Here is a 13,554-nt window from a genome sequence, read left to right on the forward strand (position 1 = left end):
TTTACCAGAGTGCATGGACCAGCAGACTTACCTTAACAAATGAGGTCGAAGGGAACGTGGCGAAATCAGATGAGACTCGGGCTCCGGGCTGCAGGTTGACGACATGTTCTGCTACCTCGTCCTGACAGAAGCAGAAGAGATGAAGACTAAGGTGAGTACTTCAAGTTCAGCATCAGCTTGAACAGTAATGTTTTAATGTAACTTTTGTGCATTTTTATCAGCTTATTCTCTCTGTGCTTCACAGCTTTGTGTTTTATTTGCACCTTCAGTCTGTCCAGAGTGTCATTCAGGGACTGCAGTCTAGCTGTCTGTTCCAGAAGCTGAGCACCAGGGGTCACTGCAGGGCAAAAACAAAATGAGAAAATCTCTGAAATCAGTGCCCAACAATCAGTTCTAAATATTTGCACATGATTTCTGGTGTAATTAAGTTAAGATCATCCAGGATTCTATAGATTTAGCAGACAACACAAACAATACAAGGCAAATATTATGAAGACTTCCTGTTACCTAACCTGCTTTAGCCTACAGAAATGGGAAAATGCCAGTTTAATCAAAATAATTACTCTTGGTGGTGAGATATCAGGTAGGAGAACATTTTAGTTTTCTTTGCACATTAATTCTTCACTCAGCTAAAAGTTATTCAGTCTAACTGTGCTGCTTTTGACACTGTCGTGTCAAATATTTATGAATTCCTTTCCTCGAGGAAGAAATGTCACATACCAGGAGATTTTCCAGTGATGTCCACCACCTTGACATTGGCACTCATTTGCAGCAGTGTCTCAAGGAGCTGATCGGTCTTACGGTAGAGGGCGCTGGAGAGCACTTCAGGACGTCCGTCTTTGGAGGGAAGCTTGGTCACATTGAGAGGAGGCAGAGAGGCGAGCTGAGCACGCATCTTCTCCGCCTGTTGGAGAACACATGTTGATGGTGAATAAAAATAATCCATCTAATTTTAGGTGTGGTGATCTTAACTCAAAAAGCCTCAAACCATGTGGAAGTCGAAGTAAAATCTCAGCTTTGAAAATCTACAAGTTTGGGGTTTTTTTTAACCATATTTGTTGTGTTTAATGAAGGAATAATTTCACTCTTCAGTTATTTGTGTAGCCTCTGCAGGTTCTTTGACCTCTAAAGTGTGACTTCACTGTTGCATCCGTCGCATGCTGAGGTGGTGGAGAGGCATTCGTTACCTTCAGCCTGTTGTTCTCGTTCTTCAGGTGTTTGATGCAGAGCCTCTGAGCTTCGATCTGCTGAGTCAGCAGAGGTGAGTCGATCACTTGAACGCCCGATCCAGAGCCGACACCTGACACCATGTTTGCTGTGAACGATAACAGGAACGCCTTATGAGTATTTGAGTGCAGCCAAAGCTTTATTTAAACCTGAATGTTGGCAGTATTTTCACATTCGTTTGACCCTCTGACCACAGCTTTGCACTCTCGTCTTTAACATTGAGTTCTGATGAAAAAGTAAATAATCCTCTTGCATGCTAGAGGTGCACGGCGGTGGAAGCAAAAATACATTTGACTTTTTATTCCACTGCATTTACTTGGCAGATGCCATTCCTGTGCATTCTGACTGACTTGCATACAAACATATGCATAAATAATAAGCAGATGTCCTTAAAGACATGGGAGGGATATGGTGTGCATGCCAAAACAATGCATATACACAAAAATGAGTTCCTACAAGGTTTACTAAGACTTTTAGATACTGAGTACAACACAAACAATATGATGCTGTTTGATCCACCGTCAGATTATTTATTTCAATTTAATTCAAAGCTCTTTCTTGTGCTACAACGTCCTGGTTTAGTGGTATTATTATTTGTAGTGACACATGCATGTCATGTTTAACTCCTCTCATATCATGCGAGTGAACCACTAAAGGTAAAAAAATAAAATAAATAAGCATGCATCATCACATCAGATGCCAATAGAAGCAAGTAGATACCTTTTTGTTCCTCTGAAGAATGAGTAGGTGAAAATAAGAGGAATTAAAGCAGAGTTATACGGAGAGAAGACTCATTGGTTGTTGAGGAAAGGTATTAAACTGGAGTTAAAATAATGATATATAACCACAAAATTCAGTATCAATCCTGCAGTGTGATTATCAGGTAGGTTAGTTAAAGTGGGAATTTATCTATTACCAGAGAACCACCAAACTAAGAGCATGTTATGCAGCTGCTTCACTCACCTCCGGCCATTCCTGTGACAATGGAAGCGATTCCTGACGGCCCGGTTCCTCTCAGCCCATCGATGGTCATCTTTGATTGGCTGTTGATTCTCTGCTTCAGTTCGGCCTTCTCTGCCTCAAGCTGATCGATGTCGGCCTGCAGAGCGTCCATCGTCTCCTCGAACTCTCTGCAGAGGAGAGGACAACATCACACAATTGTAGATCTCAGTAATCTACAGACGTGTTCTTATTCTTACTTCTCCTTCTTCTTCAGCAGAGTCTGGGCTTCATCCAGTCGAGTCTGGATCTTCTCAACACGTTCGTCTGCATCTTTGGATGAACTGTCCAGCTTCTTTTCTAGCAGACTGAGACGCACGTTCGCCTCGCTCAGCTCTTCTCCCTGAAAAAGCACACATACCCCCCTAAATCAAAACACTGTGTCTCTGCAGAATTTGTGACTTTTCTTCAGATATTTTGGAGCAGATTCCCTCAGTGTGTACAGATGTGAACGTTGACCAGTTCAGAAAACACGATTACACAATAAACTCCAGATACATACCTATCATTTCAGCTGCATGAGCTCTAACCTGACAAAAGATTCGGCAGTTCTGTGTTTTTAATGTTTTTATTCACAGTGAATTTGCTGCTTCTCTCTACCTTGATCTTGAGAGACTTCTTCAGCTCCTTGATGACCGTCTCTCTGTCCTCCAGCTTCAAGCCGAGTCCTTCTGCATCTGTGATTTCTGCTCGAAGAGCTGCCGCTCGCACATCTACTGGCGGAGGGTTCTGGAAGAAAAACGGAGTAATATGAAAATAATATTCTGGGTTCACAAAGCCAGAACTAAAATACCGACACACCTTCACAGTGGCCCCAGACTGAGCTAATTACCTTGTTTTGAGGCTTCTCTGAGTCATACTCTCCCTCCTGCATAGCAGTCGCCATCTTGTTCATGGTTGCTATGACGATGCTACAGGACTGTCGCAGATACTCGTAGGGGTTGGCACCCTGGGATCCATAGATCTGAAAACGAAAGTATGATTGTCCAGGAGGCTGTCAAAACAGTTGTCCATAAACATGCTCAGACACACAACAAAAGTCAAAGTGCATGAACTCCTCGATTAGCAGGTGAGACTTTTATAATAGTTTCCGTTACATAAACACTTTCTCAGCTCACATTGAGTTCATTCAAAAAATTGCTGGCTTGCAAAATTTCCAATAATTCCTGCTGCAAGATGACTTCTAATGGAAACTGTTGTCACTGTGTCACTGCATTGTTTTTAATTCATTTAATTGAAATATTCTGCTATAAAAGAATTTTTGCACCTAAATCAATATTACTTTTTGTTGTCAGCCACAATTCTGAATTACAAATGACTCTAAGCAGTGTCCTGGACATACGTCTCAGTCAGGTCACTTGGCCTTTATTAATTAAGTACTAATGTAATGTAATGTACTTGTTCTCCAGCTTTGAACGCCACGTCCTCCAGTTTGACGGCCGACAGCCCCTCCTGTTCACCGAGAGGTGACATCATCTGAGCTCCGGCTGCTGCCACTTCTTGCAGGACTGCCACCACCCAGGTCAGGTGTTTCCTGCAGTCTGAAAGGGTGTCTGACACCTGTTGGGTAAAAAGGTAAAAACGAACATGAAATGAAAAAAAGATTTTAAAAAAATTTATTTTTTTTACTGTGACTTTCACCATAGATCTGGGGTTCTTGTTGTTTTGGGGTTTTTTTTTTAACTTGATGGTTTGGTCACTATGGTTACCTGCTGTCCGAAGCTAAGTGCCGCTGGGATGCCGGGTGCGTCAGTTCCAGGCATTCTGCGACGGATCTTCTTGCAGAACTGCCTGATGTCACTACAGGATGTCTCCAGATCCTTCAGCAGCACGGCGAGATCGGCTTTTTCCTGACCCGCGTGCAGGAATGCCCGCAGACGACCCACCTCCACAGCCATGCAGTCCAAGGCACTCTGGGTAAACTGCACATGAACATAAGCCACGAGTAACCAGTGAAGTCTATTTTCTTTAGGCAGCAGAAACAGAAGCATCTTAATAAAAATACATGAAAAAAGATTGAAACAAAGCTGGATTGAGGGCCGATGGGGTTTATAAACCTCCTACAGATTCCTCGGAGACTGCAGGTGATGTCGATACTCACTCTGATGTGATCAGCGAGCTGCATGGTGCAGTCCTCATTCTGATCTGCCAGGTGGATGCTGTACAGGTGCTGAAAAAGGACAAATATCATTAAACAAGCAGTAGGAGTATAAATTGCATGTTTTCATCATAATGCAAATGAATTTTGTAATACAATATAGAAAAATATACCATAATATATTGAAAATGTATTATAGTATAAAAATAAATAATATAAATATAATGAAAATAAGGCAGAATATTAGACATTAAATACTTTATGTTTTAATAAAACACAGTTATATTAAACTGCAGTAATCACGCATTACGTTTGTTTGTGTGTACCTGATAATATTTAATGGCCTTGGTGAGCGGCTCCACATTGACCGTCTCATCCAGCTGGTCTTTGTGCAGCAGGTCAATAAGGAAGTCCAGAGATCGCTCATGGACGCTCATCTCTGGGTACAGAGAGCCGATCTTCTTATAGACCTCCACGCTGCACTGAGACAGAGCTCTGACAAGCACAAGAAGAGCGTATGGAGGAGTTACTCTAATGATAAGCAACCCCTGAAAAAATTCTTTATTTGGAAGCAGTGAAACAGCGTCCGGCACAGCCAGGACATTAACACTGAAAATACAGTTACAACTTAAAAAACTGATAGAATAGTTGTTAATCTTTAGTTTAGAGTCTGTGGTGAAACTTACTGCTCATATTTGTGCAGCGTGGCCTGCAGCAGACTGAGCGAGTAGACGAGACCACCCGCGAAGCTCAGCTGCTCACCCAAAGCTCCCTTCAAGCCGGCTCGCTCCACACAGTTTTCATTCAGGTCAAATTTCTCCTGTGCCTGTTTGCTGATCAGCTCGGCCTAAAAGACATGTAAACAGTTACAAAAACATATTTAAACCTCACGAAGAGCAAGTCTCCAGTTTCTAAAAGATGCAGTGGCTTTTACCTTGCAGATGAGTCTGGGGATGAGCAACAACACCAGGATGCAGTCGTGGTCTCCACCGTGACGGAGGAAGGACTCTGGCATGAAGGAGGTCAGAAGAGAAACGTGTCTGTTGGCCTGACCCACCTCCATCTTCCTCAGCTCCATCTCAATAGCCTAAAACATACACAGACATTAGAAGTTTTGTTTAGCTCCAAAGTTAAAATCAGAAGTTTTGATTTAAAACCTGTAAACACGTGAAAAGAGGATGAGAGCTACTTATTATTCAGACCAAAACCCTGTGATTGTTTCTGACCTTGGCGTAGGCCTTCGTCTCTGCAAATTTAATCTTGAAATCAAACATCTCTGCTGGCGGCTGCTGCTGCAGCTCTGCTGAGGCTTCCTGCTGGCTGGTCAGCTCTCTGTTCACCTCCTGCAGCAAACACATGAGAACAATCGTGACTGACTGACTGTAGGACACCAACACGTGATTAACAGGTTAGATGTGAAAACACATTTTACATATTTCCTCTACATGTTTACCTGTAGGTGAGCTGTGAGCTCGCGGTACTTCTTGATGGTCTGCTGGTAATCGGCTACGGTCTCCTGTGCGGCTTCAACTCGTTTCTCTGCCTCTCGGACTCTCGCTGCTCCCAGATCCAGCATCTCCCTCAGCTCCAGCTCCGTCTCTCTGGCGTTCTCCTGCAGCTCGTCGTTCATCTCATTTATAGCTTCCTGCACAAAGGAGATGTGCACACAAACAATCAGGGCCACCTCCTTTTTTTGAATTTGATTTTTGAAATCTGTCTCTGTTTTTCTAGATCAATTAATTCTTGTGGGATAATAATGAGATTTTGCAGCTTGTATAAACTCATGTTTTGTTTATTCTTGGAAAAAACAACGTTCTTTAATGACAGGCACAAGACAGACGAGTTTCTTGTGTAGGATCATATGATCATTGTTCTAGGTCAGTGCACACCAAAGGAGCACTTTAATCCAACAAAAGCTGCAGTGATGACAAACACCAGATGGCTCCAAATGCATATTAATGACCCCGGCCCCATATTATTAATGAAATGAGTCAGCAAACAGCAATACTTCAATTTTTTCAGACCTTATTACTATGAATGTATGCAGGTAGGCCAGTCTGAGCAGTAAAACGAGATAGTGAGAAATAAATCAGAGTGTTTATGGACTGAAAATCACTTTGGGATTTTTTTTTTTTTTAGCCATGTTTGTTCTGGGCGATTGTCACTCACCAGATCTGTGACTGTCTCTCTCAGCTCTCTGACTTTCTCCTCCAGGTCCAAGTTCCTCTCTGTCAGAGTCTCCACCATCTCCTCTGCGCCTAAGGCTGCATCCACCTGAAACAGAGCACATGTTGTTTTTCTGCTGTTATCCATCCCACGAATTAAAAGATCACAGGCCTGGGGGGAGCTACCTTTCACTTCCTCTACATACAGCTGAGTCATAAGGTCCACTGACCTGCTCTTTCAGCTCATCGATGGTCTTTTCTGCCGCTTTCATCTCTTCCTGCAGTTTCTCCTTCTGGCTTCTCAAACAGTCAAGTTCCACGTTCTTCTTCTCCATCTGCTTCTGCAACTTCACGTGTTCCTGCTTCTCTGATGCAGACAGGTCACGCATCCTGGACACAAAAACACGCATCAGTGTTTTGGAGCTTGTAAAGTTCTGAATTAAAGTTCAGTTCAGTATAATTGTGGCTTTCATGAAGACATCAGCGGACCTACCTGACCAGAGCTTCCTTCAACCTGCTGTTCTGCTCCTCCAGCTGTTTCACATGGTAACTGGAGGCGGCACCATCTGAGCCTGACAGAAACCCAAAAACAATACAAAAAAGAAAAGCTCGTCATTAAAGCTTGCAAACTTTTCACTCTAAATTGATGTTCATTTTACATACTTTAAAACCCAGACTCAAACTTCAGTATTTGTATTGATTGTTCATGTCCTGATTTAACAGAAATGAGGCCTGGATACAACATCTGCAATGATAAAATCAGCTCTTCAGTACCTTTCTCCTCAATCTCATGCTTGAGGATCTCCAGGTCCATGGTGAGCTCATCCACTTTCTCCTTGAGGGAATCCACCTCCAGCTGCAGAGACTCTGCTCTCTCCTCAGCCATCTCCTTATCCAGCGTCGCCATCTCGATGGCGTCCGCTGTGTCCGACATTTCCTCCATATAACGCTCCTTTGCCTCCAGAGCTTCTTTAGCCTCCTACACACAGAAAAGCTTAGTTTCAACAAAGTATTACATAACTGCATGTTATTTAAACTGCATGCAAATCGTATACTTTTCCCCTTATTCCCCTTTAATAATAATTTTACAGAAAGTAAGAAGGTATGTGGCAGCCAGGTGCTGTTAATCAAACACACTGTGAACACTTCACCAAAATAAATAAATAATCTGCAATAAAGGTTGAGATGAGTTTAGGCCCAATAATCTCAAAACCTACAGACTTAAATTAAGAGTAATTAATAAGATTTTTAAATTTGTAGTTCATTGGAAGCTAAGGAAGGAATGCAATTGCTGGATAGTTTTTGTTAGCAGTCAACTGCTGCTTTTTAACACTTTTTCAGCTGAGCCTGAGCATCTACACTCCCCTCCCTCCTCCATCTGTGGCTCCTTACCCTCTTGGCTTCCTTGAGCTGCTTCTGCAGTTCGGCCTGCTGCTCTTGCATCTTGGTCTTCCACTCCTGCAGCTGCTCCAGCTGGATCTTGTGCTTCTCCAGCTCCTTCAGTTTTGCTTTGTCCTCCGTGCGCTTCATCTTCAGGGTCTCCAGCTTCTCCTCCAGATCCTTCACTTGATTACGCAGCGCCTCCTCTTCCTGGGTAACAGTTATATGGACAAGATGAAGGGGAAAAGTGAGATTTAAATAAACACATATTAGAGGAAACTCTCTAAAACACAAAAGGAGGATTCAAACTTCCATTTTCTTTTCTTTTTATGAATCATTTCTCTTTAATGATTCTTCAGAGTGAAGACCGAAAGCAGTGAATCAGGTTTAAAGTCTTGTGTTAGAAGCACTTACGCATTAAATATTAAACCTGCAGAAAATTCACCTGTGGAGAGAAAACACACGCACACACACACATGCTGTATTACACATCCAGTGTGCACACACAGATAATCACACTCCTCTAAACACTCTCTGAATCCTGTGATAAACGTGCAGCAGAGACAATCACTGCACACACACAGGTTAAAAAAGGAGCCACGCCTCAGCTGATTAAAACGTTAGTGAGAGCAGAACAACACTTCAATACTTCAAGTGCAGAAACATCACATCACACCACCTCGCTGCACCTGTGTTTCCATAGTGACATCTTCCTGAGGGGACAAAATACCAATTAGACTGATTATTCCGACTTTAACATTTCATTAAAAAAAAAACAAAAAAAAAAACAACACACTCAGAAGGCGATTTTTACAAAAGGTTGATGTGATAATCTCTGATGTTTAAATACAACTTAATATGCAAAAGAAAACGAGAGACACAGATAAAATCTTGGTGTTGATTTGTTATCAGCACATTAACAGGCAGATAATTCACAAAAACAAAGGTAAATTCTGTCACGTTGCCTAAAAAGCGTTTCAGGCCTTCGGCTCTCGTTCTGACTCTGCTGGATGATGTCAACACAAAGTGACAGCTGGGTCAAAAAATACACTTAAATTTAGAGGAGAGATACTGACAACGTTGTCACATCTGATTTTACTCCTTCGCTGGGCTTGTGTGGGTTATACTCAGAGTCCACTGACTGTGGTGGTACATTAAATCCTGCTAAACAAAATGTATGAATGAATTAATGTGACTATGGGTAGTGCCTTTTTAAGCAGGCTTTGCTCATTCGCATAAATACTTGTTGTGGACTAAGTGCTGCCACAGAAGCTTCCTTCATAATGGGTCAATAAGCATTCAAAGAAAAGAAAAATGTATAGATAAACAGTAAAACACATCAGATCTGTCCAACGCAGGGTGAATAGAACTTCTGATCCAGACACACACTGACCTTGCTGGGGATGGGAGCTGGAGGGTTTCCAGGGGAGTGGAGGGTGGGGATGACCGGAGCAGCCAGGGGGGTCTGTGCCGGCGTGCTGGGCTCGCTGCTGCTCATCTCCCCAGCAGAGGCTGAAGCCGAGCCAGACGCGGCCCCCTTCCCTCCTGCAGGTCGGCTGGGCTGCTGAAGGAATCGAGAAAAAAGTCCAATCAACAACAAGAATTACATTTTTTTTTTTTTAAAGAGAGAAACACTTTGCAAAAAGCAGCTAAGAGTAAATCATTTGTGTGGATGAGGCCAAAAAAGGTGTCCCTCTGCAAGCTGACTGCATTTAATTATTGTAGTTGGGGTTTTTTTGGCTTGACAGCTGTGATTCAGGATGTGGTGTCTACAAGCAACATGAGAAGAAGCACCATGAGAAATGTTAATAGCTGCATCTGACTGAGTTACAGTGCTGTGGAAAAGTCTTCCCTCATTTCTTTATATTTTCTTTCCAAGGATCCCGATTAAACAGGACAACTTTTAAACTGTACCATTAAGCACATTGTTACTAACAGACTGCAAAAAAAATGTATAGCTCAATAAAATAAATATGTTGAAGAATAAAACATGGTCATAACAACACGGTCTTTAAAATTGTACGAACTCTGCCATAGATGCTGCATTTTCTTTCATGTTTGTGCATGATTTAATTAATCACTGCACCTCTTTCTCTTTCCAAGCGAAATGTAAAGACATTGGGTAAAGTTCACCACTTTTGCACTGTGCTCTTAATTTAACTCAACTTTGGGGCTGGATTTAGCTTCTCTATAAAATCACCTACATCAAAATAATTGTTAAATTATTTATCATTACATTTTTTTATTCTACTAGCTGAGACCTGAACATCTGTATAATATTAAATGTCTATACAGTATATTAACAGATATTTGATTATTCATGCTCATTGTTTTGTTAGCTTCAGACCTTAAAAAGAGAATTTCAGTTTATCTAAAAATTGACTGAGTTGTTTATTAGCTGTTGTAAATTTCCCAAAGAAATATACAAATGGGCCCTTCTTCAGTAGAACTCAATAGTGACCTCAGACACAATTAAGACCTTAAAATAGAGAAAACAAATACCGATGTAATACTAAATGAGAAGTGCTAAAAATATATGAAAAAAGGTGTGCAGCAGATGGAAAGCAATAAGAAATAAAGCAAACTTTAGATGAATAAATGTAGTGTTGACATAAACATAAGATGTTTTAAAAAGTGTAAAATCTGTAAGATTAAAGTGGACCATCTTTTATGCTTTTGAACAAAAATATGATTCGTGTTATGAGTTATGTGCATAAATCTGATCTGCCTCGTGAAGTGAAAATAATAATCGCATGTTCAAATAACGCAGGCTGACAAAAGGTGGAAACCCTGATGATGTTGAAGACTGGGCTCACCTTTGGCCTTCTGGCCGTGGTCTGAAGAAGAGGAGAGGAAGCAGGTAAAGGTCAAAGGGCAGCAGGAGGAGAGGAGGGAAGGGAAGGAAACAAACAACCAGGGTTAGTAATTCAAGGCAAAGTCATAGTAAAGAAAGATTCCAAAAAAATAAAAAGTAAGAATGAGTGGATGAAGCTGATATGACTTTAGGCCATTGTTGAATATTTGCTGCTTCACTCACAGTTGAAACCCTGTTAATGTATTCTTCTTGACAAGACGCCCCTACTTATATTACTATCATCTATCATAATAACATCTACACAGATCTCTGCTCTGTTTCTCTAATGATCTTTATTGTCTTAACTCATCTCTGGGCCTCATCTCATCCACCCATATGACCACAGTCTTGGCAACAACAGAGACACTGACTGGTACTGCCGCTGTGACCTCAATGACCGCATTGTATCTCAGTTAGCTTCATCTATGTCGAACTACACTCATACTGCTGAGGTAACAGCAGCATTCAGGTACAACATGTGTTTCAGACATGCTACACCGCAGGGTGGATGACAAGATTTGCAGTTGAGCTTGTAAAGAAACACTTTGCACTGTATAACACACATGGGTTACACTATTTTTGATTTCCTACCTCGAGGATGACAATGACAAATGCAGTTAAACTATAGATTCCCTGGTAACTTGTCCACAAGTCTTCAGTCACCCAGGCCTATAGACTAGCCAACAATCCCCTGTGAGGAATGTGTATTCCTCAGTGGGTTGGAGAGTGGTTTTTGAAACCAGTTGCAAAGTTGCTGCAACACAAATGCCCTTGTGATTGGTTTTGGTAGCAGACTACCACGGCCGACTACAGTTTTCATGGAAGATACCAACTTGTCTGCAAATACTTGCCATCTAACCACTACCAGTAGTAAAACTTATGCAAACTGGGAATGCCTCCAAAATAAGAGATTGAAAGCAATACATTTTAAAACTTTTACTTTGGTGGTCTCCATTTATGGTTTGTGTTACACTCTGTAGTTTTACGACTGCTTAGCAAGTATTTGGGGAGTATATGCAGACAAGCTGGCATCTTTCATAAGTCTGCAAGGAGGTGCTCGGTACAGCACTGTAACCCAACTTCACCTACTAACAGCAAAAAACCTCCAACATTCGACTGGTAGAAATACATTTTTCCCCAACTAACCAAAGGTTATCAGGGCTTCATAGACTGATCTCTAGGCCCAGGTTACATGACCTAATTATTTTCCAGCGACATGAAACTGAGAAACTGAGTCGCTATTCAGCAGATTAAAATCATAGTCTGTTTTTCTACAACATACTAAAGTTCAAATTATTTTCTTTAAAGATCCTGGAAGTAAGTCTTGTGACTAGTAAGTCTAGATTTGCACATGGAAAAGATTTCTAATATATTACAAATGTACCAATTAACCATTGTCTCTGTTACCTGTAATTAGTGTTAAATTACAGAGGAAACAATCTTTGACGATACCAGAAAATTCTGAAGCATTCAGGCACTGCTACAATAAATCTACAGTTAACAATATTAATCTTTTCTTGTGACTATCACTTCATATTAAAGTACGTCTATGATGATGATTTAAACTTAACCCAAGCCTGACCAGACACTTGTATACTTTCTACCATATTCATGTAAAATGATCTGTTGCATCCAATTATCTTCCACTATCTGCCCTCAGTACACTCAATCAATATCCATCTCCATCTGGGCTTTGGCTTGTTATTGTTCTTTATTGGATTAAAGCACTACCATCCAACAGAAACTTGCCCAAGCTTATAGCTGTACCACCTAAGATCTGTCAGTCCTCTTAAACCACCATGTTGTGCTATAGTTGCCAGAACAAACTGTACTCAAACCACATCTGCCTGCTTGCCACATCTGCAAACAGTGATGGAAATCAACGTATAGTCTTGAGTAAGACATAGCTTCTGTATGATGAGGCTAAATAAAACAATAAATATGATACAAGGCAACTCAACAACTGCAAACACATGTAGAAGCATGGACAGCTACCGACAGCATGGGCAAAATAAACTTAGAAGTCAAAGAAAGAGCACGGCTGAGCTGCAAACACTTTTACTTTTATGCTGGGAATATTAAATATCAATGGTCTGGGGAAAAAAATGGGAAAAAAGGCAATTCCACCTTAAACAAAATGAGGACACATGACCTTTACAACAGCTCTGCCAACAAAACGAAAAGGATGATAACATCAACACAAGAAACCCAACAGAAAAAGAGCATCACATGGAGTTCTGTACCTTCCGGGGTGCAGGAGTCTGTCTCATCATTTTTGCAAGGGAAGAAGACATACACACACACGGTCACCCAGAAACATACAAACACACACACACAAACAGGAAGCTGATAAAACAGGCAAAGATCCACAGACAGCGGGTTCAGAACAGACAGGCGGAAAGCTGAAGCTGAACAGTCAGACAGGCAGCGGCTCAGGCCGGGGAGCTGCAGTGGTGCAAATGGCCGCGGCGATTTATTCCCAGGCTCCCCCTCCCTCCTTCTGTTCGTCCCTTCCTCCTGCTATCGTCCTCCTTTATGTCCTCTTTCTCTCATAATCCATTTGCCGGCGCCCTCTGTCAGCACCTCTCTTCTGCTCTCGCCTCTGATTAGGACTCGAACATCCCTCTGCCACGAGCCTCCAGCCTGCTGCCGTTTCCTGCTACACCGGAGACGCCTCTCCTCCCCTAACCTCTCTCTCCAACCCTCTGTCTCATTTCCCCCCCTCTTCTCTCTCTCGCTTGTTGGGATTTGTCAGCTGCTCCTGCATTACATCACTGTGTGCCCTCCTCCCTCCCTGCTGCTCACCCACTCATCACCACCTCTAACACAGA

The 13,554-nt window shown here is 41.9% G+C and overlaps 1 protein-coding gene across 8 annotated transcripts in view; it reads right to left on the reverse strand.

Annotated features, from left to right (window-relative positions):
• LOC308389268 (dynactin subunit 1-like) overlaps positions 1–13,554 on the reverse strand; it is a 35,661-nt gene that overhangs the window by 1,960 nt on the left and 20,147 nt on the right. For 2 of the 8 annotated variants that reach the window (XM_080870529.1, XM_080870525.1), the window contains exons 5-28: positions 10,686–10,706; positions 9,263–9,433; positions 8,559–8,582; positions 7,882–8,079; positions 7,264–7,468; positions 6,983–7,061; positions 6,720–6,879; positions 6,494–6,598; positions 5,778–5,969; positions 5,551–5,667; positions 5,259–5,411; positions 5,011–5,171; positions 4,651–4,819; positions 4,328–4,396; positions 3,936–4,148; positions 3,625–3,786; positions 3,059–3,190; positions 2,827–2,955; positions 2,427–2,569; positions 2,191–2,357; positions 1,188–1,315; positions 721–904; positions 264–337; positions 32–121 (exon numbers count right to left, since the gene is read on the reverse strand). In XM_080870529.1, the coding sequence (XP_080726655.1) occupies positions 32–121; positions 264–337; positions 721–904; positions 1,188–1,315; positions 2,191–2,357; positions 2,427–2,569; positions 2,827–2,955; positions 3,059–3,190; positions 3,625–3,786; positions 3,936–4,148; positions 4,328–4,396; positions 4,651–4,819; positions 5,011–5,171; positions 5,259–5,411; positions 5,551–5,667; positions 5,778–5,969; positions 6,494–6,598; positions 6,720–6,879; positions 6,983–7,061; positions 7,264–7,468; positions 7,882–8,079; positions 8,559–8,582; positions 9,263–9,433; positions 10,686–10,706 (3,246 nt within the window). The other 6 variants (XM_080870530.1, XM_080870531.1, XM_080870528.1 and 3 more) reach the window with 6 other exon arrangements.

Source organism: Rhamphochromis sp. 'chilingali' (genome assembly GCF_963969265.1).
Source record: "Rhamphochromis sp. 'chilingali' genome assembly, chromosome: 21".
NCBI lineage: Eukaryota > Metazoa > Chordata > Actinopteri > Cichliformes > Cichlidae > Rhamphochromis > Rhamphochromis sp. 'chilingali'.